Source organism: Heterocephalus glaber, unplaced genomic scaffold, assembly GCF_053883595.1.
Source record: "Heterocephalus glaber isolate CG9 unplaced genomic scaffold, H.glaber_assembly_v1.0 deba00001509, whole genome shotgun sequence".
In the NCBI taxonomy this organism is placed as follows: Eukaryota; Metazoa; Chordata; class Mammalia; order Rodentia; family Bathyergidae; genus Heterocephalus; species Heterocephalus glaber.
Genome location: NW_028258325.1, coordinates 40018379 through 40045969, shown reverse-complemented (window position 1 = coordinate 40045969; position 27591 = coordinate 40018379). Strand labels below are relative to the sequence as shown.

General features: G+C 35.9%; 1 protein-coding gene across 5 annotated transcripts in view; it reads right to left on the bottom strand.

Annotated features, from left to right (window-relative positions):
• Positions 1 to 27591, bottom strand: part of Atp10d (ATPase phospholipid transporting 10D (putative)) — a 117545-nt gene that overhangs the window by 54415 nt on the left and 35539 nt on the right. For all 5 annotated transcript variants that reach the window (XM_004849763.4, XM_087187860.1, XM_004849765.4 and 2 more), the window contains exons 4-9: positions 24557 to 24761; positions 22556 to 22641; positions 15339 to 15445; positions 14920 to 15051; positions 14379 to 14506; positions 14023 to 14275 (exon numbers count right to left, since the gene is read on the bottom strand). In XM_004849763.4, the coding sequence (XP_004849820.2) occupies positions 14023 to 14275; positions 14379 to 14506; positions 14920 to 15051; positions 15339 to 15445; positions 22556 to 22641; positions 24557 to 24761 (911 nt within the window). The remainder of the gene's footprint in view (positions 1 to 14022; positions 14276 to 14378; positions 14507 to 14919; positions 15052 to 15338; positions 15446 to 22555; positions 22642 to 24556; positions 24762 to 27591) is intronic.

Sequence of the window (27591 nt, the reverse complement as noted above, 5' to 3'; positions counted from 1 at the left end):
TGGATTCCATTTGTTTCCTATGTTTGGATTCCATCATGTTCCTCAGCTTCTCTTTTTTTTAAATCTGTGTCCTCTCTAGACTTATTCATCATGTCTTGCACTATGGGCACAATCTCTACTGTTATGTGAGAAATTATTTCTGATTTCATTTTTTCCATATCCTCTTTCATTGCCAGTTCAGGGAGTCCAGGTGGTTGAGTATCAGATTTCTTCTATCTCCTTTCCCTTTGGGGTTGCTTTAGGTGATCTGGAAGTCTGGTTTTGAGATTTGTGTATGAATCTTCTCATTTCAATGGAGGGTGGGGTGCTGTTGGTGCCCATGTGGGTCACCTCCTTGGTGCTTGGGATGGTGGTATGGCTGCCCAGAAAGTTCACCTGCTCTGTGCTGGGGGAAGCTCTGCTCCTGGGTGTTTGGAAGAACAAGCTATACATTTGTCAAACACCAGGCTGACAGGAAGAACCTTAACAAACCATGACAGAAATCTCTGGATCATGTGATTCAGGCTGGCCTCAACTCACTATGTAGCCCAGGGTTGCCTCGAACTCACAGTGATCCTCCTGCCTCAGCCTCCTAAGTGCTGGGATCACAGGCATGTGCCTCCACACTCAACTTGAAATAAGGTCTTGATAAATTGTCCAGACTGGACACCAACTAGAGTTCCTCTTGCCTCGGCCTACAGAGCTGCTGAATCACAGGGGTGAGCAGAGAGCTCTTCTTGGTCTTTGTAATTGGCACCTAACTATCTCCCTGGCTACTGAAAACAAAAATCTAAGGTTTTTCCTTGATTTCTCTTCTCTTCCCCATGTATCAAATATCACCAATACCTGGCTAATATATATCCAAAAGATGCTCTAAATGTCTAGACGTTTTCTCCATTCCCATGTCTTCAGTCCCTACTGCAGTGGAGACCTCTGTACAGTTTACTAACAGGCTATAATGGCACAAGCTTCTTGCTTCCCCTTAATTCAGCTGTGTTATATTAGGAGACTGACCAAAGCCTATGTGACTCACATGGACATGTCAGATGGCAGAGCTGGGCAAGCATAGCTCCTCTGCCAATGGCTGCTATGAAGATCTAAGTCCTGGTCTTTGAAGCGGCAGGGCCCTGTTGAGCTAAAGATCCAGCTGAGGTCAGTGTACCCTAACTAAATTCTTTCCCCTGAATTACGGCCTCCCTCATTGACCTAATGGGTTAGTAGTTAATTATAACCTGGTCATAATTAGTCCATAATTAGTCCTCGTCTCAGTTTGTTTTCTCCTGCAAGAAAGCAGTGCCTCCCTTTTACAGCCTTGTCTGCAATAAACGCTATTCCCAGATGCCTCACGCACTATTGTCAGGTGTCTCACTATACCTGACCTTCTTCTTTCCATGTTTTTAATCAATAAATATTGGAGGACTTTGGTGCCTTTTGTCTTTGTTGCACAGAGCAATGTAGACCATCTCAGATCCCTGCTTTCTCTTTAAGTCTCATTTCTGTGTCTTTCTTTTGTGCTGTCTTGCTTGCATTGTATTGCCTTGCAGGAGATCGAGACTCATGGCCAAGGTCCTCAGTACCAACCCACTATCATCTTTCAACTGGACTAGGGCAATAGCCTCATGATTAGACTCTTTGTTGGTCTGTAATCCATTCCTCAAATTACAGCAACAGTGAAATCCTAAAAGGTAAATCAGATCATATCACTTCCTGCATAAAATTCTCCAGTGGCTTCAGAATTTATTTAAAATAAAATCTGGGGCTGGATATTTAGCTCAGTGGCACTACCCCTGCCTTGCAAGTACAAGGTCCTGAGTTTGATCCCCAGTACCAAAGTAAAAGCAAAACAAATAAACAAAAAACAAAACAAAAAACTGGATTCCTTTGCCTGGTTTACATAACTCAAAATGATCTGACCCCTGGTGACTTCTCTACTTTCTTGGCCTTCAGTTTCCTACATTCCTACTAAAATCCAAAGTCACTGGCCTTTTCTAACTAAAAATTTATATGTTCACTACAGCCTGAGGGTTTCCAAACTAGCTTCTCTCTCTTTCTCTGTCTCATTGAAAGGATTTTTGTCCCTGAAATTCAAGATGATGTCATTCATATCTAAGCTCTCACATCCTACTTACAGAGGCCTTGGTTAGCCATCCAATCCAAAGTAGCCATCCAATCCTTTGATATCATATCACCCTATATTAATTCTCTGCAAAGTTTTTGTCAGTGTATAATGTTTATCTTGATTTAGAAATTGATGTACTTGTGACTGTTTTCTCCAGTAGAATCCCTGTGAGAGTAGGAGCCTGATCTGTCTTGTTTATCATTATAACCAGTGTCAGGAATAGGGCAGATGATCAATGAATGTGTGCTTGCTAGTTGTCTCTATTTACAAAGCACAGTTTAGGGCAAGTTGTCTTATAAAATGAAGATTGTTTTCATATTGTAATATTATAATGATTTTGTCTTAGGGAAGCTAAGAGGTAAAATAGTGACCCCAAATTCTAGTACCAACTCTTAAACATAAAGTGACTTTCAGTAAAACATTCTGTCTTTTTGGGCCTCTGTTTTCATAATCAAATATTTCAGAATGAACAATTAAGATTGAATGGTTTTCAGATCCTCTCAAATTTTGCAAGTCTCATTATATTTTCTGCCTAAATAATACAGAATGTTTCCCAGTATGTTCTCTCAGCTTCAAAAACAGATACACTAATTGTGTTGCAAAGAATTTGACCTTTTTCATTCCAATTGATGACCTTGCTAAGAATACCCATTCCTGTCTTTTCTATTTACCCAAATCTTCAACATCTTCAAAGGCTTGACTCAAACTCCCGCCCCTTGATGAAGACCTCTGTAAATATATCAGCTCTCACACATGTAGATATATCAGCTCTCACACATTGGATATTCTCACTCATTGGATATTCATTCAAAGCTTTCATGAGCTGACTGTTACTATATACCAGGTGTTTGTTTTGCAAGCACTAACAGTCCTCTGAATTCATTGGTATGAATATCTCTATTTTAGAAATAAAGAAACTTAAGTAATTTGCCCCATCTCACAAAAGTGTCACAGATTAATCTTAAAACCAGTCAGTCCTCTGAGACCTAATGCTATACTGTTTCTAAGGATAGGCATGTATTAATGACCAATAGTAACACATGGCTAACTTCCCTAAATTTTACATAGGAAAATCATTTGGGAAATCAAACTCCCCTGTCTTGTTTCAATGAGTCTGTGTTTTATAGCTTAAAATACATTTATTAAAAGAATGAATAGATAAGTAAATTAAATATCTCTACCATAAAAGGAAAGTTGTGGGGTAGCAATGTAACATTTATCAAGATTTTTCTCTTAACGAGCAACTCTTTAGGTCATGTGTGTGTATTTTCTTTTCATATGCAAAACAATGTCATCAAGTGGAGCTATCACTGTACTCTCTGTAGCTAAGGAAATTAAGGCCCAGAGAGATAAAGTACTTCAACTATAATTAAACGGCTGATTGGAGGTAAAGTCAGGATTTGAATTTAGGTCTTCTTGATTCCAGAGACAATACATATATTCACTACTCATAGCTCGCTTGCATTGGCTTATGTATAATAGGTTTTCTCAGTGTTCCTTAACAAGGGGCAAATTTGCATGCTGGGGAACATTTGGTTGTTATAACTCTGGAAGGGGTGCTACTGGCTATTCACTGGGAAAGGGCCATGGATTATCTCACAATGCACAAGACAGTCTCCATAAGAAAGAGTATTTTAGCCCCAAATTTCAACAATTCTAAGATAGAGAAATCCTTGAGCAGCCTAAGAAATTTACTGATTATGTGATCCCATTTTAAAAAATAAATAGAATTCTTCAAAGGCCACATAAATGAAAGGTGTACTTCATGGTCATGTGTTTTGTCTTAGCCATCATTAAGGAAATCGGTCATCATGCAACTTGAGCCAGGTAGCTCAGTTATTACTGTAGGACAAACTGCCCAATAAGCAGAATTATAGGAGTAGAATCCAGAATACAGAGACTGATTCAACTTGTAATCATTTTGCAGAAAGCTGTAAGAAGTACACAGACCAGGACAGTTACAATGTGGTTCAAAAAACAAATATACTGGGCCGGGGATTTAGCTCAATGGTTCCATCACTTGCCTTGCAAGCGCAAGGACCCGAGTTCAATTCCTGGTACGAAAAAAACAAAAAAAACAAAAAAAACAGATATACCAGTGTATATTTCTGGGATCAATGAAAGTTTGGTATGAGAAACAAAAGCTCATTATCATATCAATAAGCAAAATTTTCCACGCCCCGGCAACAATTCACTGGACCCCCCCCCCATCCCGTCGCTCCTCTGTACAGCCACCTGGTTCCACACTACACAGACGTAGAGGACACCAGACCACCAGACCACGGTACTGAGTCCCGCTGCTCCCGGCCCAGAGGTAGGGGCTTCTGAGCTGCCATCCTACTGCTCCTGGACCAGAGGAAGGGGGTTCCCGGCCACCATCCCTCCCACTGCTCCTAGCCCACAGGAAAGGGCTTTTGGGCCACCATCCCTACCACTGCTCCCGGCTCCTGTCCCACCTCTCCCAGCTCAGAGGAGGTAATCCGTGCAGGCGGCAACAGACCCCCCCCGCCCAGTTGAAATGAGAAAACACATAAATAAGTCTCAAAACCAGACTTCCAGATCACCTACAGCAACCACAAAGGGAAATGAGATGGAACACTCTGATACTCAACCACCTGGACCCACTGAACTGGCAACAAAAGGGGATCTGGAAAAAATGAAATCAGAAATAATTTCCCAGATAACAGGAGAAATTGTGCCCCTAGTGGAAGACATGATTAATAAATGTAGAGAGGAGTTTAGGAACATGATGGAATCCCAACATAGGAAACAAATGGAATCCATAAAACAGATGCAAATAGATTTCCAGGATATGAAAAACTCCATTGAAAGTCTACACAGCAGAATGAGCCAATGTGAGGACAGAATTTCAGATATAGAAGATAAGATTGCAATTAGTGACCAGGAAAAGAAAAATTACTTCAAAATTATAAGGGAACATGAGAAATCAATCCAGCAGCTGCTGGATGATGCAAAGAAGAATAACATAAGACTGATTGGAGTCAATGAAGAAACAGGAGAGAGTGCAAATGACATAAAAAAATCTCTTCACAGAAATAATGGCAGAAAACTTCCCAAGCAGGGGAAAAGAGCTTGACATACAGATAAGTGAGGCATATAGGACTCCAAATAGCCTTGATCAAAAAAAATTTACACATAGGCATATAATTGTTAAGATTCCAGAAACTCAACAGAAGAAAAACGTCTACAAGCAGTGAGAGAAAAGAAACAAATCACATACAAAGGAAAGCCCATCAGATTCACAGCAGACTTCTCAACGCAAACCATCAAGGCAAGAAGAGCTTGGAATGACACATTCCAAGCCCTACAAGAAAACAGCCTCCAGCCCAGATGGATGTACCCTCCAAAACTATCTTTCAAAATGGATGGAGAAATAAGTTACTTTCATGACAAAGAGCACCTTAGGAACTTCGTGAATACCAAACCAGCACTTCGAAGAATTTTACACAATATCCTAGGAACCGACAATGAGGATCACAACCCCAGGAAGCAAAGCAGAATGAACCCATCTGGCATGACAAGAAATTAAATGTAAAGGGGGAGAATCAAACAAAAAGAAAAAGTCATAGCAATGACAAGTGAATACGTTTCAGTTATAACCATCAACATTAATGGTCTCAATTCACCAATCAAAAGAAATAGACTAGCAGAATGGGTCAAGAAGCAAAATCCAACAATATGCTGCATACAAGAAACACACTTAATTCAAAAGGAAACTCACAGACTGAAAGTTAAAGGGTGGAAAACAATACTCCATGTGACAGGAACCCCCCAAAAAAGCAGCAGTAGCTATCCTCATTGCAGATCAAGTAGATTTCAAACCAACACTGATTAAGAGAGATGAAGAAGGACACTACTTCCTTGTAAAGGGAAGAATCCAAGAGGAAGAGATGACATTCATAAATATCTATGCACCAAACACTAGTGAGCCCAACTATATAAAACAAATACTAACAGACATGAAAAGTCATATATGTACTAATACAATTGTAGTGGGGGACCTCAACACCCCACTGTCACAAATAGATAGATCAACTAGACTAAAAATAAGTAATGAAATACTAGAACTCAATCAAACTCTTGAATAAATGCACTTAACAGATGTTTACAGTCTTCCACCCCACAAAATCAGAATACACATTCTTCTCAGCTGCACGTGGGTGATTCTCCAAAATAGACCACATACTCACACAGAGAACATGTTTAAGTAAGTGCAAAGGAATTGAAGTTTTCCCCTGTATATTATCAGACCATAGTGCGATGAAATTGGAGATCCACAGCAAAAGAAACTCAAAAAATTTCATAAACATGTGGAAATTGAACAACACACTTCTGAATAACCAATAGGCCACAGAGGAAATTAAAGAAGAAATCAGACAGTTCCTTCAATTAAATGACATTGACAATACAACATATCGGAATCTATAGGACACAATGAAAGCAGTCTTACGAGGGAAATTCAAAGCAGTGAATATGCATATTAGGAAAACAAAAGGAGCCCAATTAAACAATCTGATGCTGAACCTCAAGTTTCTAGAAAAACAAGAGCAAGACAACCCCAGAGCTCATACAAGGGAGGAAATTATAAAGATCAGAGGAGAAATCAATGCAATGGAGACTAAGAGAATGATACAAAAAATCAATGAAGCCAAGAGTTGGTTCTCTGAAAGAATCAACAAAATTGACAAACCCTTAGCCAACCTTGTCAGAAAAAGGAAAGAAAAGGCCCAAATCCATGCAAGTAGGAATGAGAAGGGTGAAATCACAACAGACCCAGCAGAAATCCAGAGGACCATCAATACCTAATTCCAGAACCTATACGCCAATAAGATGAATAACACAGAAGAAATGGACAGATTCCTAGATACATATGAATTTCCAAAGTTGAATGAAGAAGACTTGAAAATTCTGAACAACCCAATATCAACCAATGAAATGGAAAATGTAATTAAAAACTTATCAACTAAGAAAAGCCCGGGCCCTGATAGCTTCACTGCTGAATTCTACAAGACATTTAGAGAGGAACTGCTGCCACTACTGTTTAAACTCTTCAATGAAATTGAAAGGGAAGTAATACTCCCAAATTCATTCCTGGAAGCAAGCATCACCTTGATCCCCAAAGCAGAGAAAGATCCAACTGAAAGGGAGAACTATAGGTCAATCTCACTAATGAACATAGATGCAAAAATCCTTAATAAGATAATGGCAAACAGAAAGCAGAAGATCATCAAGAAGATCATCCACCCTGATCAAGTGGGATTCATCCCAGGGATGCAGGGATGGTTCAATATATGCAAATCAATCAAGGTAATACACTATATTAATAGAGCCAAGGACAAAAATCATATGATTATCTCCATAGACTCAGAAAAAGCATTTGACAAAATCCAACATGCATTTATGATAAAAACCCTACAAAAAATTGGAATAGATGGTCTCTACCTCAAACTGATAAAGGCCATCTATGAAAAACCAACAGCCAATATCATACTAAATGGTCAAAAACTGAAATCCTTCACACTGAAGTCATGAACAAGACAAGGATGTCCACTATCACCACTCTTGTTCAATATAGTTCTGGAAACATTAGCCACTGCAATTAGACAAGAGAAAGAAATAAAAGGAATAAAGATAGGAAATGAAGAAGTCAAATTGTCATTATTTGCAGATGACATGATACTCTATATAGAAGACCCCAAGAACTCCACCAAAAGTCTTCTAGACTTAATAACCGAATTCAGTCAAGTAGCCGGCTACAAAGTCAGCACACAAAAATCAATAGCTTTCCTCTACACAAATGACAGACTCACTGAGCAAGAAATCGGGCAAATAATTCCTTTCACAATAGCATCCAAAAAACTGAAATACCTAGGAATCATCCTAACAAAAGAAATCAAAGACCTCTTCTCGGAAAACTATGGCACTCTGAAAAGAGAGATTGAAGATGATATCAGAAAATGGACAGACATCCCCTGGTCCTGGGTAGGAAGGATTAATAGAGTGAAAATGGCCATACTTCCAAAACTGCTATATAGATCTAATGCAGTTCCAATTGATATCCCAGCAGCATACTTCATGGACCTTGAGAAAACAATCCAAAAATTCATTTTGAACAAGAAGAGACCTAGAATAACAAAAGCAATTCTAGGTACCAGAGACATGGCAGGGGGTATCACAACCCCCAACCTGCAACTCTACTACAAAGCTACTGTGATAAAAACAGCATGGTACTGGAAAAGAAACAGAACTGAGGACCAGTGGAACAGATTAGAAGATGCAGAAACAAGGCCAGACACACTCAGCCATCTCATCTTTGATAAAGGGGCCAAACACCCTCACTGGAGGAAAGATAGCCTCTTTAATAAATGGTGCTGGAAAAATTGGGCTTCAACTTGCCAAAGATTAAAACTAGACCTGTATCTCTCACCATGCACTAAACTAAAATCAAAATGGATTAAAGATCTAAATATTAAAAGAGAAATGCTGAACCAGTTGGAACAGAGGTTAGGTAGAACTCTTGAAGACATCAGTGTAGGAAAAGATTCTATGAACAAAATCTCAGTTACCTGTGAACTAGCACAAACAATCAACAAGTGGGATCTCTTCTTATTAAAAGGCTTCTGCACAGCAGGAGAAACCACCAGCAGTGTGAAGAGACAATCCACAATGTGGGAAAAAATCTTCACCTGCTCTTCCTCAGACAAAGGTCTACTATCTTGAATCTATAAAGAACTTCAAAAGATCAGACCTCCCAAATTTAAAGACCCAATCCGAAAATGGGCATCTGAAATGAACAGACATTTCTCACACAAAGAAGTAGAAATAGCAAATAAATACATGAAAAAATGTTCAACATCACTGGTCATTCAAGAGATGCAAATGAAACCAATGCTGAGATTCCACTTCACTCCAGAAAGAATGGCTGCTATCATGAAATCAAGCAACAACAAATGCTGGTGGGGCTGTGGGGAAAGAGGAACCCTGCTCCACTGCTGGTGGGAGTGTAGACTGGTGCAACCACTGTGGAAATCAGTATGGAGATACCTCAAAGAACTAGGACTGGAAGTCCCATTTGACCCTGTTATTCCACTGCTGGGGATCTTCCCCAAAGAATTAAAGGAATCATACCACAGTGATATATGTGCACCCATGTTCATAGCAGCACAGTTTGTGATAGCTAAAACTTGGAAACAGCCCAAATGCCCATCAACTGGAGACTGGATAAAGAAAATGTGGTTTTTTTAATAAAATGGAGTACTACTCAGCCATCAAAAATGAGAAATTAGAGAAATTTATAGCTAAGTGGATGCACATTGAGGCGATACTCTTAAGTGAAATAAATAGGACACACATTTATAAATACCAAATAGTTTCTCTGGTATGAGAAACTGAAAGTGTAAATAAGGACTAAAATGTATAACAGGTAATGTGAAATAGGAAGAAAAGGGGCAAAGTGGAAGGAAGTGGGAGGGCTAGGGGAAAGGATAGAAGGGAGTGGGATTAATATGAGAAAATGGAAAAATAGGAACAAAATCTTTGTAAATAGGGAGGAATGGAGTGGTTGAAGGGAGGGCTGGGCAAGGGTGAAAAATAAGAACCAAGAGAGACTATGTAAAGGTGCAAATTTCCAATGATGAATATCATTATATTGTATATCTATAATGTACCAATGATTAGAATGAATAATCAATAATGCAAAATAGGAAGAAAAGGTCCAAAGGGGTAGGGGTAGTAGGAGGGGCAGGGGAAAGGAAAGAAGGGAAAGGAAAAATGATGAGAAATGGAAAAAATGGAAATAAAGTCTTTGTAAATAGGGAGGGGTGGAGGGGGTGAAGGGAGGGCTAGGAATGGGGAAAAAATAAGAACCAAGATGCATTATGTGAAGGTACAATTCCCAATGAGAAATGTAATTGTGTTGTATACCTACAATGTACCAATAAAAGAATTTAATAAAGTGCAAAAAAAAAATAAGCAAAATTTTTCAAATAGTAATGAAAATTTCATACTTCTTTTAAAGTAGGTTCTAATTGGTTCCATGAATGCTTCAAAGTAGCCAGGAATTCTTACTTTATGAATCATCTGGGAAAACATACAATGTTTGTAATCTATTCTGTGTCTGTAGGAAGATCTTGAGTGTTGTATCAAATTATCTACTTTATCTATTTCCCTTAAACCCAGATCTATCTTCTTTTCCCATCCCCTTTTCAAAACCTATTTATTGCATATTACTTGCATTGATGTTATATCTGGAACGCGTGGGCACAAGACCATTGGGCATGGTCTCTACAGGGCCAAAAATGACACACTCAGATGAGCTTCCTTCAACTGGATCATCCACAGATTTTCTATCCAACCTTTGACTGTGAACTAATTTCCCAAACATCTCTAGGATTCTAGCTTTCACCTGTTTCTAAACAGTACACTCAGCAAAGCTTCCTCCGACTGTATCATTCATGTATCATTGACATCCAAACCTCTTGTTCTAAATTAATTCTCCATACATTTCCAATATTCCAAGAATGTCTGGCTTCCTACCCTAAAGACACAAACCTTAATCCATATCCAAAATTGTTTGAAAACCAAAACAACATGGACTAAGAATACTGACTTTAATCTGCCTTCAACATTCAACTTTGAGCTCCTTCAGAAACTGACCTATTTCTCATTTTAATAACAGTAGTTAGAAGAATAACAGTAACAGCAGCTACTACTCATGGGTGACTTACACTATGCCATGTTTTGAGTGCCTTCACATGAATGATCTTGTCTCTTAACCAAAGAAGTAGATCACATTATCAAAGCCTTTTAAAAGCTGAGGTTCTAAGAAATTAGATAACTTGTCCATGGTCACATTTGTAAGCTGTAGAAATAAGATTCAGTATTAGGAGGCCTGATTTCAAAATCCTTGTTCTTGAGAAGTACAATAGGTTCCCATGTACAATAGATTCACAAATTTCCCACCATGAAGGCATTTTCTAGAAAGACAAAATGAAGGAACATTCTACAAAATTCCACAATAGTGTCCCTCAATGCTGTTAAGTGCATCCAAAAGAAAAAAGTCTAAGGAACTGTCAAGTCCAGAGGAGCCTAAATAATGACTGTTAGATGTCATACTGGAATATAAAAAGACATTAGGCAAAACTAAAGAAATGCTGATAAAGAATGGATTTTTCAACTAAAAATGATGCATCAATATTCACTTATTACTTAGGATAAATGTATCACATGATTAGTTTTAACAACAGGGGAGATAGTATGAGGGTGTACTAGATCTCTGTATTTCTCTGTATTTTTCTGTAAATCTACAACTATCCTACAAAGAAAAATTTATTTTCTAAGTGGTATTTTCTTCAGCAGTTTTTAAAAGAATTTTTATTTTTAATATGTAAATTAATCACCTTGGGTATTATTAAAATGCAGATTTTAATTGAAGCTCCAAAGGGAACCTGAATTACTGTATTTCTAATACACTCCCAGGTGTTGCTGATGCTGTTAGTACATGGACCACACTTGCAAGTTGCTAAAATATATAATGGTGCTATCAGATGTGTTTAGTTCAGTTTCATCTGTGTAAAGGGTTATTTCCAAGCAGCAATAGTCTTTACAGAATGAGCTCATAAGCAATACTTTTGCTAGAAAGTCCTGAGGCACTAGTCAATAAAACACAGATACACTGCTATATAGTTTTCATTTAATGAAAATAATAGGTCTCAGAATTAAGTTCTGGAATGAACTGGCTTTTACTATTACCCCCATTTCCTTTTTTTGTGCAGGTGTGTGTGTGTGTGTGCATGCACACTTGTCTTAAAACCACTACATAAAAGAGACCACAAGCTCTGAACGTGTCTATGGTAGAGAAGTGTTCATAGGCAAAGTTAGCACCTTCTAGTAGCACAAGCCTCCATGGTTCCCAAACAGGTATCTTATCAATTATATCATTCAGGAATAATTAATTCTAGTCACTTGGCTTTGTCTCTGCATTGAAGGTACATAGAAGAGAAACTCACTTGGGCAAGATGTGTATGTTCACAGACTTGGGTCTCATATACAAGATAGAACATTATTTATATGAAAGTATTCCAAGCTGCCCCCCAAAAATATGAAATCCAAAACATCTTTTCTTCTAAGCATTTCAAGTAAGAGATATTCAATTGGTAACAAATGAAGTGGCCACCTCTAAGAATAGCAAAGTAAGCTTGATCAAATATTATAAGTGGAAGACTATGCAATTCATATCATTATGAATTGACATTGAGAAAAATCCATGATACATTGTTTAGTAAAAGAAGTAAATTTTAAAACACTACTATAATACATTCTGATTGATAACAGAGTAATGTGCAAATATACTAAAACATTCACATATGTAGGGAAATATGCACAAATGGATGGTTATATGTTCACCAACTGTTAATAGTGATTAACTTCTCAAGAGTAGGGTTTTTAAATGGATTTGATAATTTGCTATCCGGAGCACATGCTACTTTTATAAAGAACAAAATTGGAAAAAAAGAACAAAATTGACAAAGTTCAATTCTTAAAAAAAAACTTGGAATTTGAAACTTCACTTCCTTAGAATTAGAAGTTCAGTTCTTAACCAAACATCAGTGGCTATCTAGGGGCCAAATGACAGGGCTTAAAGGAATTTAGAGTTCCTTTAGAATTGTTTTCAAAATATCTTTCAGAGATGGCCCATAGTTACATTAGAGCCAAAGAAGTACCTGTAGTGCAGTATCATTATCATTTTAATCCAAACCTCCTTCCTCCACTGGTAATTTACTCTTCTTTTTTATTATCTTGTGAAAAATTAAAACATTTTATAGCCAAATAATAAGAGAACAACAATAGTTATTACATTGTGTATTATTATCTTCAAAGTAGTTACTGAGAACAACACAACCCCCCCCAAAAAAAATCTTATAAAGAAGAAAAAGTCAGATAACACAAAATTTCTTTTCAACAAACTAAGATAAACTTTCAGTATAAATGAAACAAATTAGCATATACACTGAAATATTTTTAAACAACAGAATATATAATTTGGGGAAGAATTTGAACTTCTGTCTACTTCATATTTATCTCTCTTCTATTTTGCTCTAAAGGACTCAAAAACTAGACTCCCCAAAATAAAAGGTCCAATCAAAAAATGAGCAAACAAAATGAATACACACTTTGTAGAAGAAGTATAAATGGCCAATAGATACATGAAATAATGCTCATCAACACTGGCCACAAGAGAAATGCAAATTAAAATCACTCTTCTTTAGGGCCAGGGATTTAGTTCAGTGGTTCCACTGCCTGCCTCACAAGCCCAAGGGCCTGAGTTTGATCCCTGGTACCAAAAAAAACCCCCCAAAAACTCACTCTTCTTTCAAAGAAATCATAGCAGCAGACTCCTTGATGTGACTTTTACCTACTAACTTTTTTTATACTGTCAAACATATATTTATTAAGCAGGCGATATTAATGAAAAACAAATACCAAATGATACAATGGTACAAATATTGAATGATACAATATGAAATGCTTCAAATACTATAAATTTGCAAGATGATACAAACATTAAATTGTATGATAGGAGTAGTATACAATATGAGAGAAATACTTAATGATAGCAAATGATACAAATTCTAAATGACAAAGTGATAATCAAAAGTTTATCTATTTCACTGAATCACTTAGTATTTGTTTATCATTTACTGTTTAGATCATTGTATCATTTAGTAGTATATCACTTAGTACTTACTGATTTTTAAAGGAACAAGAATGTAACATAAAGCCTATTTGGATAAATTCAGTAGTCAAAGTTTAAATACAGCACCTCTATGCTAAAATTATCGAGCATTTAAGTAGTTAACAAAAAGGATAAATGATAGTGATTTTTGTACAAACCCAACACTCACCATTTTCTTCATGGCAATAATCAAATCCTGCCACACTGCACCTTCGGAAAACCATCTTATTCTCAGTGAGGGTTCCTGTCTTATCAGAAAAGAGGTACTGAATCTGTCCAAGATCCTCTGCAATGTTCAGGGCTCGGCACTGTACAGTAGAATCCATTTTCTCACTGTAGAAATCCACATCACTTTGAATGAAATATATTTGCCCAAGCTTCACAATTTCAATGGAAACATAAAGAGAAATGGGAATCAAGACCTGAGGAGTCAAAAAATTTTAAAAATATTAAAGTAAGTTAAAGAAAGTGAATAGCTGGATAACATGAGAGATCTTAAAATTCTATAAGCTGGATGGAAATTACCTGTAACAAAATGATCATGGTCCAAAACATATAGAATCCTGCCAATGTCGGTGATATGATATGTCCATCAGGCTCAGGGATGTTAAAAAAGAGCACATTTTCATACCTGCTCAACCAGATTCCATGACCTTTCAAAAAATACATAGAGATGAAAAGAATGTTATATATATGTTATGTAAATGTAAAACTTGTTACTCAAGAAGGAGTGATGAGAGTATTTATTTTGGATGAATATCAATTGTTTGTTTTTGGAAACACATTCAACTTCAAAAAGCTACACAATCTCCTGTTCCTTTCTCTCTTTCTCTAAATCTCATCCTACGTCCTGTGGCAAAGTATAAATGGATATAGTCAAAAATAATGTTTTTCAGGTCTGAGTATGATAGATAAGGGCATAAGGAAAAAAATACCAACAATTGAAGTATCCCTTATTGAAGTCGAACATTCTCAAATATTGTTTTGAAAAAATTAACATTTTACTTTATTAATTAAAATAATAAATTTAATATTAACTTAAAAATTAATATTTTACTTTACCTACCCAGTGCACCAGTTAAACACATTATAACCAGAAGCAGGACACACCAGAGGACATCTGTATTTGCTCTTCTTTCTAATTTGCTACGTTTATAGCGTGGCCCCGGATTGTTCAGCATTGCTTTGGTTTCATGTCCTTCACAGGAAACAGAGTGTATCAGAAAATGTATAAATTAAAATTCAGTAGTCAATATCATATTGAAAAATTACTCTGGCCAACAATTGGCTAAGACAGTTATATATTTGTAAGTTATATATTTGTCTGGTTTTGTGACTCATTAAAAAAAGAGAGATCACTGATTCAGTCTATCAAGACAAAATTTACTTTCTGCTTCTGTAGATTGCATTTTGAATGAGTTAAAAAATTGTAACTTACAGAAAAGCATGGAGGAAACAGTGATGCAAATTAGGTGTATAACCAACCTGCATAAACCACAATCCCCACGACAGACTCTGTATTTCTAATAGTGCATCCTCTGAGTAGTAAATTTTCTTTGCTGAGACCCACACGCTGTTTGTTGGAATGTTCTCTGTAAGAAAGACAGCATGGAAATTTATTTTAAAATGGAAAAGTGGGGATATAAACATAAAAATCAGCCTCTTGAATGTTTCTTACTCAGAGGAAAAAGTTAGGCCGTTCATCAGAAAGGTTTCAAATCTGGTTCATTTGCTTTTGTGGTTTCAGTTACTTGCACTGGCTAGGAAAACACTACCACAAGTTTCTAACTCCCATTGCTTTTCATTAGTCATTGTTTATCAATTTCTATTACTATAAATATTCAAAAATATTCCAAATAAGGACCTGCTTCCCTAGCATAGACTGTATTTCTAGTACACAGTTAACAGTTAATGAGGGAAAAATTATTAATGGAATGAGAAAATTTTCCTTTTCAACTTTGCTGAAAGCACAGGACTGATTAGTTAGGTGAAAAGCTGATAGGGAACTTTACAATGAAGGGGTAAAGTTAATGCCCCCAGTCTGACAAGGAGACAAGGGAATTCCCAGCCTCCTGATGTGTGGGAAAGGAAGCAGTGGCCCCACAAGCCTTTATCAAGGCATCAGAGATGAAGCCTCTAGCATTATACACCATACTCCAAGTATGTACACATTTATACATTTATCTATGTATATTATTTTCTACGGAGAAAAATTCACTTTGGTCACCGGATTCTAAAAGTGACCCTTGTCAACTGATAGAACATAAGAGGCCAGAAAACATCAGTGCAAGGATGTATTGTCAAATTGAAAATATAGTAAATTCCATGGGCAAAATGATCTGTTTTATGCAAGAAATGAATGGGATGGGGTGGGAAAGGGAGGAGCTCAGCACAGGGAGGAGACAATCAGCTCAGTGCAGAAGAGATACATTTTTATAAGCTAATGAGCCACTTTTTGGGGAGAGGAAATTTGAGAACTTATCGGCCAAAAGTAATTTGTAGACCTTGTTTCAGTCCTGTTTTGAATAAAACAAGTATTAAAAATATTTTTGAGACAATTGTGGAAATTTGAACAAAGTCCTGGCATGCGAGTGAGCAATGGTTCCATTTCCCTTGGGTACGATAATGGTGCTGTGGTTTTTGAAGTCTTTATGCGCTGTGTGCACATATGACACATTTATAGGGAGATTGTGCAATGCAGAAGTGGGAACGGAGAAGGAGGACACTTAAACAAAGCTGCCAAGACTAAAACAGTGAAGGCCGGGCAGTGCCTTCTGGGTGTTCATCATACTTTTTCTTCCACTTTTGCATGTTGCAAAATTTCTGTGATAAAGAGTTTAAAAACGATCAAAGCAGTCTCTTGACTAGTGACAAAAAGCACAGAGAAAAATTATTAGAATGTTTAAACAACAAAAAATACTATTTTTCACTCATGTTGAATTTGTCCTCATAATTTCAGCTTTAAAATTTGATTGTTTTCTAAGCAGTATACTTCAGTGTATAAGTTGTTGCTTCTCGCATATGTAAAAATTGTTGGTACATCTGCTATCATTGCTCTCAGGAATTACAAAGAAGAGAAAATCTCTTTGAGAAGGTTTTATATCCCAAAGAAAGAAGAAAATAGATTGTCATTTTACTCCCATGGTTTGTAAGTATTTTCTTACAATAGGCATTTGTTTCCACTCCTGCACTACACAAGCTTATGCACAAAGAGGTGATTAGCCATAGACATGTCCTTGAGTTTAATTCAACTCCCAGTTATAGAGATGAAGAAATCAGGTCCCAACACTCACTTTTACACATAGCTTGTCCAGGGAAGCATCACCTAATTTTCACTGATGTGGCATTTTTTCTGTAGAGTCCTTATGGGAACAGATTTAACACATAAAAGCAGCATTTCCAAAATTCCTTAGCATTAACTTTCCTCCTGCAGAAGCCTTATTTTTTGCCATTATTTCACTTTAAAGTTACCACCTTTAGACAAAGCCAGGTTCTATTTTAGCGCACTTGCTACAAACTACAAACATGCCCTTGACAGAAGTATGATATTTAGTACTCTGAAGGTGTGAAGCACTGTCACATGCTCTCTCCACTCAAGAAGTCATGTAAGATCTATTTTATGTGCCCCAAAATCATACACAGTCTCAGCTCCTATTGTCTAAAAGGGGTTTTTTGATATAGAAAAATGTAAGACTAATGAAGATATGATAGCTACAATGATAGAAATCTAATATTGAGTGTATAGATTTCTGTGGGTACAAACAGGGGAGGATATCAGGTTTACCAAGAGTAAGAAGATCAGAGAAAGTGTCATTTACTTGAGGCTGAGCATCTCAATTTTGTTGGTTTTGGAAACAGAGCACAAAACAGGTAAAGAATAAAGTGCTATTGTGGTGGATGAAAATAATTCCTCAACAAAATCACTGTATCTATTTAGGCTGGATTCTCTTATTAAATGTTCCTCTAGAAATTGTTGAGGTCACCTACTAGGATAGACATCAACAGACCCAGGCCAGTCTGAACACTGGGCAAGGCAACATCTAGGATTTGAACAGGAAGGTCACTCCAACAGAACCAGAAAGCAGGGCAGCAAATGGGGAAGCGTACTGACACCAGAGGATCCTGTCACATGTGACCACTGAAAGGCAGATAAACATAGTGTCCAGGAACCAGAAGCAAGTGACAGTTTGTAGAGCCAGAAAGCCAGCAAGGTGTTCAGGTATTCTAACAATCAGTCCTGTGTCAAATATATGCATCGCAAATATTCTCTCCCACCTTGTTACTTGTCTTTGCATTCTCTTAACAGCATCATTTATTCAGCCAGAGTTTTTAATTTTGATGAGGTCTTTTACCTGTTGATTTTTGTCCTGTTATGCATGCCTGGTGCTTTTGGTGTTATATGTAAGACATTGTTGTATGACACAAAGTAGCAAAGATTTCTTGTATATTTTTTCTAATAGCTTTATAATTTTAGTTTACATTAAATCTAGGGTATCTATTTAAAGTAGTGTTTGACTGGGAAAAGCTATAGATTGAAATTAATTTTTTTAAAAATATAGATATCCAGCTGTTCCAGGATCATGCCTTTCTCCACTAAATTGCTTTTGTACCCTTGTCAAAAATCAGTTGCTTATAAATGTGTGGGTCTATTTCTGACTCTATAATCATTTATGTTTATCCGTTGGTCTATCTTTATGCCAAAGTGACACTGTCTTGCACCCCGTACTTTCATGAAAAGTCTTGAAATCATATGGTGCTATCCTTAACTTTTTCCTTCTCTTTTAAAATTGTTTTAATTATTGTAGGCTCACTACATCTCCATATAAATTTTAGAATAAACTATTTAATTTCCAAAAAAATGTTGCCTAGGATTTTGATTGATATTGCACTGAATAATAGATCAGTTTGGGAGAAAACTGACATCATAACAATGTTGAGTCTTGACCCAGGAACAGTATATATCTCTTCACTTATGTAGGTCTTTAATTTCTCTCAGAAGTCTATAGTGGTTTTCCATGTACAGGTCTTTTATTTTACTTTGTCTGATATTATTATAAATTGTATTTTTAAAATTTCAATATCTGATAGCTCATTGTTAGCATAAAAATGTAATAGATTTTAGTTTATCTTGATTGTGCAACATTGCTAAACTCACTTATTAGTTCTCATTTTTTGTAGCTTTCTTGAAATCTATGGACTTCATCAGATTTTCTATAAAGACCATCACACCATCCATTCAAAGTCTCTCTCTCTCTCTCTTATTTGATGCCTTCTATTTCCTTTTTCTGACTGAATGTGTTAGCTAGAACCTCAGTATGATCTCTAATAGAAACAGTGATAGCAAACATCCACATCTCATTCCTGATCTTAGGGGCCACACTTTAGTTTTTCACCACTGTATGATGCTAGCTGTAAGGTTTTTTTTTTGTTGTTTTTTTTTTTTTGGTACCGGGGATCGAACTCAGGTCCTTGCACTTGCACAGCAGGCGGTGAAACCACTGAACTAAATCCCCAGCCCCTGTAAGTTTTTTTTTAATAGATACCTTTCATTAAGTTGAACAAGCCCCCTTTTGTTTCCCGTTTGCAGAAATGGAAATTAGACTTGGTGAAAGGCTTTCTCTACATCTGTGAGATGATTATCTGGTTTTTCTTTTTTTCATTTGTTTAGTATAGTCTGACAATGTAGTGTTAATAAAGTGAATTACTCCATTTGATTTTAAATATTAAACCAACCATAAAATTTTGGATAAGTCTAGGTCATGATGTATTATCTTTTTTTATAACTGTTGGATTTGATTTGCTAAAAATTTGTGTAGAATGTTTGCATTTATGTTCATGATGAATATTGCTTTTTCCTTGTATGTTTTTTTTATGCTTTTAGTATTAGGATAATGAGATCAGGATAATTCCAGTCTCAAAAAATGAGAAAGAATGGCAATCATCAAGAAACCAAATGATAACAAATGCTGGCATGGCTATAATAAATGACAAACCTTTCTAAATTGTTGGTGGGAGGGTAAAATGGTACAACCACTGGGTAAATCAGTGTGAAGATTTCTCAAAAAACTAAAAATAGAAATTCCATTGACCCAGCTGTTCATCTTCTAGGTATCTTCCCAAAGAATCAAAGACACCATGTTACAGTGATATATGTATACTAATGTTCATAACAGCACAATTCATAATAGTTCAGCCTTGGAAGTGGCCTATGTATCCATCAACAAATGACTGAACAAAGAAAATGTAGTGTCTGTATGTAATGGAATATTACTTGGCTATAAAGAAGAATAAATTTGAAACATTTTTAGGAAAATGGATACACTTTAAAACAAAATGCTAAGTGAAATAAACCAGACACACAAACTTAAATACCAAATGTTTTCTCTCATTTGAGTAATTCAATGTACAAACAAAGTAAAGAGCAAAATAAAAGATTGATTAAAAAAATGATTGATAGAAGGAATCAAAAAGGTAGATCTTATGCAAATGGAAAGGGGAACAGCAAGAGACAGAGCACAGGGCTGGGGGTGTAAAAAGATTTAAAATGTATCATGTATGTGTACCAACTGCCTACAATAAATGTAATCATATGTTGCAAACATTAACTAAAGAAAAAGAATGAAAATAGGGGAAGGGATCCAGAGACAGAGGGAGAGAGGAAGATATGGAGGAGAAGATGTATAAAAAGAATCAAGATTTGCTAAGTACATGTACCTGCTTTTTAAGATTAATGTAAACATCATGGACAGCAAATATGTACTAATATAAAATGAGTTGGAAATTTTTCTCTTCCTATGAATTACTACTGTGAAGTAGGTCTAATTGTCTCCTTGCAAAAGCCAGGAAACTAAGGATCAAAGAAAGTAAGTAAGTTGGCTCAGAGTCATAATGCATTTAAGTGGAAGAAGTCAAGCTTAAAGTAAGTCAAGATCCCAAATTCTAGCTGACTTTGAAACAGAATGTGGATGTCACAGGAAGCCTCCAGAATGAATATTGTCATGGCTTCTCATAATCTTTCTTAGACATCTTTTCAAATCATTGGCTAATTTTTGCCAACCAGAATTGTCTGCCTGCTATTTTAAATCTGAAGGAGAACCTCACCCTAACATATAATTTATCAGTTCTGTCCAGACACCATTAATATGCCCAGGGCTTAATAGGGTCACTGTGTAAGATATTCTTGTACCACTGAAAGAAATTCTAGGATCGTGATAAGATCAAGGTTTTATTGTTGCTGTTGTTTTAAATATATATATATATATAGATAAGCAGACCCATATCTTTCACCATACACTAAACTAAAATAAAAAAGGATCAAAGGTCTAAATATTAAAACAGAAACACTTAATCAGCTGGGATATACAATAGGTAGAACTCTCAAAGACATTGGTGAAGGCAAAGACTTGGTGAATAAAACCCTGATCACACAGGAAGAAGAATCAACAAAGAATCAATAACCTGGATCTCATCTTATTGAAAAGCTTTTGCACAGCAAGAGAAACCACCAACAAAGTGAAGAGACAACCTACAGTGTGGGGGAAGAAATTTTTCCAGCTATTAGTCAGATAAAAGACTACTATCTAGAATATATAAAGAACTTAAAAAAATCGGAGCCCCAAATTTAAAGACCCAATTCAAAAATGGGCATCTGAAATAAATATATACTTCTCAGATGAAGAAGTACAAATGACAAATAAATGTATGAAAAAATGTTCAACATCACTGGTTGTTTGAGAAATGTGAATTAAAACAACCTTGAGATTCCATCTCACTCCAGAAAGAATGACTGCTATCATGAAATCAACCAATAACAAATGCTGGCTGGATTTTAGGGGAGAAAGAACCTTTCTCTACTGTTGGTGGGAGTGTAGACTGGTGCAACCACTGTAGAAATCAATGTGGAGATTTCTCAAAGAACTAAAAATAGACCCAGCTATTCCCTTTCTTGGTATCTTCCCGAAAGAATTGAAAGCATCATACCACAGTGATATATGCACACCTATGTTTATAGCATCACACTTTGTAATAGCTAAATCTTGGAAACAGCCTAAATGCCCATTGACCTACAATAAAGAAAATGTGTTTTTTTCATATAATGGAGTACTATTCTGCCACAAAGAAGGATGAACTTGAGACATTTATAGCTAAACGGATGCACTTTGAGAACCATACACTTAAGAGAAATAAATCAGACACACATGTTTAAATACTGCTTGGTTTTTCTGGTGTGAAAAACTGAACCTGGAAATAAAGACCAAAATGTATAATAGATATTGAGAAATGGGCAAAAATGTCCAAATGGGAAGGGAAACAAGGTGGAGGTGGGGGGGAGAAGCAAGGGACAAAAAAAAAAAGTGAAAATAGAAGGAAAAAAATGGAAACAAAGCTTTTGTATATGGGAGGGGAGGGGGTTGAGGGGAGGAGAGGGAATGGGGAAATTCTCTGTGATGAGTGCTATCATTATGTATATCTAAAATGTACCAATAAATGTTTTGCTTCCAAAAAAACCACATAATGAAGCACCCCCCCCAAAAGCAATCCAAAACCCCCAAAATTATACCTATCAGATGATTAAGATAAGCCAATTTTATAGGTGGCTAAACTTATGGCATCTAACGATTTAACTTGGGTATAAATACACAAAAGTTTACGCAGTTAAGGACCCCATTCGTGCTCACAAACGTAGGCCAGGTACCACTCACAGGAAGCCTTGGAATCTGTTGAGGTCATTGTTTGGACTTTCACATTCTATCCTACTGGAGAACTTCTCAGGGTCAACTTCAGAGTCCTAAAAATTTTTTAAAAGAATCACAAAAAAGAATTCAAGATTAAGCCTTTGATATTCAAGTATTTTATTACTTTCCCCAATCCTTGGGATAGTATTAAGACTTTTTGGCCATTAAGATTTATGACATAAATTGCCCAGATAAGAGAAAATATAGGCATAATTCTGGGATCCTAACTGAGACATGAATAGTCCTAGAGCTCTAACATCTGTAGGTGATGGGAATCAGATATTAGTCCATCTGGGACTGTGAAGAGGGCTTCTACTCATAGATTAAATACTTTTTTTAATCAATAAAGCACTGAAAATATTTTTCTTGTTAACACAGAAAGTTCCTGAGTTTGAGAGAATACGTAGATATTTTAAATGTACATGCATTCTACTCAGCCAGATTTTATAGCTAAAAATTAAAAAATAAGCAGGGCATCATTATCTCACAAAATTCTCTAATGGGTCAAGCAGATAATTTTGGAATGTTTTATGAAAGCAATGGATACATAAGAAAAACACTTATAAACTGTGGATTCATTAAGAATAAGCCACATCAACTTTTTGCATTTTGTTCTATTTTTATGTGGCTTTGTGGCTAAAAAAATACTATTGATATTAATTTAGCTCATAAAATAGAAAAATGTATATCACAGTAAACATGGAAAATGTGAGTTACATGATTTAGTTTGCTAATAATGTTTAGTGAGTCATTTTGATATGTTGAAATCTCTATCATGCACTTTAAATTGATGTACTAATTTCTTTTTCACAACCCCATGAGATAGGTATCATAATTCAACCTAAATAACAGATGTGGACAGACAGATATAAGAATTTTCTAAGATTCTCAAAAGGTGTTTAGATCAAAACTACCATTCAGATCATTAGATTCTAGACTTCTCATCCTTAATTGAACACAAACACGCTTTAATTTAATCAACTGGCATCAACCTCAAAGTAGGCATGTAGTGGTATTACAACATTTTGAGTCATGCAAAACTTTTTACCATCATCTTACGTACAGGACTGCTAATTAGTTACAGTGACACTAGTGCAAGAGCATATCATTCATAGAGGATCTCAATGAAATCCATAGGTAGAAAGATGGGTCCAAGTGGTAAGATGAAATCTATTAAAGATAATAGTATTATGAGGCTCAAATCATTTTTTATTCACCAGTACATGATAAAGAAAATTCAACTTAATAATAGTCAAGATAAAAAGACTATTAAATTTTAAATACTTCATCTAAAGTGCTTCCACAAAAAGAGGAGGGAAAATAGTCATTGTACACTGTGTGTGCTGTTTTTACATGAGTCTTACAACTGCTTTATGAAGGAGATATAATTTCTGTTTTAAGGTAAAATGGAGGCATAAAGTGTTTGAGTTCCCCAAAGCCACACAGTAATTAACAGCAGAGCTGAGATTCATTCAAATTCACGTCAATCTATCTTCAAAGTTCTTGCTTCCTTCAGCACAGTGCAGCCAAAGGTCCAGAAATTGTATGGCATGACAAACCACAAAAGTTTGAAAATGCATGTAAGTAATGCAGATTTTTAGGAGCAACCATCAACAAAATATGAGCTATGAAATCCAAGATTAAGAAAAGCAAATTAGTAGGTGATTATTTCTATTCCAAAATAATTTCCCAAGTTGCAGATTAACTCTGTCAGTTTCTTATAATTCTGTTGCAACAAATATCATGGCCAGAATGAAGTGTTTGATCTTCAAAATCATATTATCCTATTATCTAAAAAGTATAATACACATCCACTGTTATCTGAAAAATAGATTAAACCTTCAGAGATTCTATTTTGTCAGTGGTGAAAATGAATTTAAAAATCTCTATTTGTATTGTGGAAATGAGCTCAGCCATTTTCTGGAAAAAAACAGTTAATAAATCACCAGCTGAGAAGACATTATTTACCTGCTCTGCATAACCCCGTACCACCTGCCTCTGTTTTAAATTGCTCTCTCCATCAAGACCGGAAGTCTCGATGTGACAGATTCCATCGGGATCGGTGGAAAAGAGTAAGACCAAATCTGCAGGAATGATCTCATTACAGGAGAGGCGAATGAAGTCCCCGACGGTGACATCTTTCCAGCAACAGTCTATATATTTTTTCTCTTTCCTAAAATTGAAAAGAGAAAATTTTAAAAATACATTCAGCTGAAAACATAAACAATCCCACTTTTTTATTTTAGTGGATAACTGCAGTATGTTTAAACTATCAGGGTGAATTTTAGTCTATATTAGATGCTAAAAGGGAAGCTCAGAATTGGTAAAGCCTAAATTCTGCAAATGCTTCATCTGAAACTTTAGTTAGTAAGCCATATTTTTCAGTTCTTTTTTGCCTGTAGGATTTTGAACCATTATCCATTATTCTAGTGCAATTGTAGAATAAAATTAAGTTGCCATTTATAATGCAGAGCAATTCCTGCCTGTTGCTCTTTGGTCAGAGAATGGGGGTGTGGGGTAGAGATCATATCCTGTGCTCTGAGAGAGCGTCCCATCATGAGATAGGACAGCTAATTGAGCAAAACATAATGAAATAAAATATCAGAAGACAACATTTTAAAAATCATTGTACCACCATATTGACATCTCTAATTATCATTTAATTGGAATAAAGTCAGCTCTCCATATCTATAGGTTCCACATTGGAGGATTCAACCAATGATAGGTTGAAAATGTTTATTTAAAAAATTATGCCAGTATTGAACATGCACTGTCTTTTTCTTATTATTCCAGAAATAATACAGTGTAACAACCATTTACATAGCATTAGCATTTTTTATGTACCATTGGTACTCTAGAGATGATTTAGAGTGTACAGGATGAAGTGAGCAGGTTATGTGCAACACTACACGTTTTATCTGAGGGACTGCCACGTCTCCGTGGTATCCTAGGACCAATCCCACTCAGCCCCTTCCTTCTCAGATACTGAAGGTCAACCGTGTTGCTTAAGAGTCCTGAGTCTACTGCAGCTGATTCTTGGAAAGGAGAATGGCAAATTTGATCCCTTTCCAAAGTACAGTTTTTGCATTCTAAGCATCTTTTTAAAGGAAAGACACATCATTTAAGGTTAAAGATTCTGTCTTATGTCAAAGATCTTGTCAAACTTCTCTTGCCTTTCAGGACAAAAACATTCATTATGCTCTTTGAAGCATTTTCCTTAGAGGAGAATGAGGAAATGTGTACAGTAGAATGTTCTATCAGCCAGTTCAATAGCATTTCACATACAATGTCTGTAACAAACATATATGATAAAGATCTACCACATTTCTCCACTGTCTCCTAGATATATATATAAATATATATAAAAATATATAAATATATATAAAATATATATAATATATATTAATATATATAATATATATATAATATATGTAATATATATATTATATATATATATTATATATATATATATCCCAGTCACTAAATATGCTTATTTTAAAAGAAAAGTTATTTATTTTTTGGGATATACATATTTATGGAGCTAAATATTCACATTCACTGTCTAACATTTTCAAAACTGTATGACACATTAAAAATGTTTAATTAAATTAAATGGAATGCTACCAATACTTGTACATCTTTTGCCATACAAAGTATATCAGACATTTTAAGAAATATTTAGCTTGAAGGGCTAAACAAATGTAATGAAAGACATTTTCAGGATATAGTTTCCCAAAACTTAATGTAGTTTGGATCCAAGTGAAAGGAATCCTTGATCACCTAAAGAGTTTGTTAGTTTCTGGAGACAGGCAAATCAATCACTCATTTTGTCTTTTCCAAACTTTTCCCTAGTGTCTCTGCATACTAGTTCATTCTTTCATGAAGGGATGTAATAAAAGATGAAAAAGCAGACAGAAATCATATTTTGAAAGTTCTGTCCTGTATGACATAGCTAGGAGTAGGGATTACATTCCACAGAAAGTGGAGTGTCCCTAAAAGTACACAAGATGAAGGATGTGATTCTACTTCTGTTTACTCACTCCTATAACATAATGGATAAGTTGTTTGGCAGCAGCCTAGTTAGCAATAAAAACAACCAAGAGATCAATGTAAAATTACTGAAATGATTCAAGGGAGGGATGAGGACAGTTGGAATTAAAGCAGTAGAAACACAGATGAACAGAAGGAGATAAAGTTAAGAATTCTTTAGGTATCAGAGACAACCAGGTTTTCTGATTTACTCCATGTAAATCAGTTATCAAGAATGGTTTCACACTATGGTTAGAAACACTATGGTTTCTAACTTGTATGATTGGGCAATGGGTGGTGTCTTTCACCATGTCTCAGATTTAGAAGCAATTGGTTGCATCACAGGAGACATAACATATTCAGTTTGAATTTTTACTTAACGTGGGATATACAGTTGAAGATGTTAGCAGTTTGGTATTTCTGATCTAGAGCTCATGAATAAAGATACAGATTTGGAAGTCTGAGGTATAAAGAGAGCAACTGACACTAGGTAAGGATATAAGATTCCTTAGGAAAAGAAACTTCACGGTGATGGAGAAATGAAAGATGCAAAAGGAAGTGATGTCAGAGAAGAAAATTTCAAAGAGGAAGTAGTCATAGTCAAAAAGCCACAGAGGAAATCTCTATAGTAAGGACCAAAGCGTTCAATGGTATCTGGTTATTAGGAGGTCTGTTGAACTTGAGGAAAGCTGGTAACATGAAATTGCTGATAGGGAGTGTACAGGAGAAAATATGGCCTCCAGTGAATCAGGGAATACTCTGAAGTTGCAGAGTAGAATAATTCCAGTAGTTTTACACAGAAGAATAAAGGGTGAAAGTAGCTACTGCAAAGGGTAAGTCAAAGAGAAATACTGAGAAGAGAATTGGGCATGCACACAGGATACAGGGAAGAAGGTAATGGACAAGCAAGGTAGAAGATAGAAGACAGAGTGGGGAAAGTCGATTGAAACTATGGAGAAGCAACAAGAAACCCC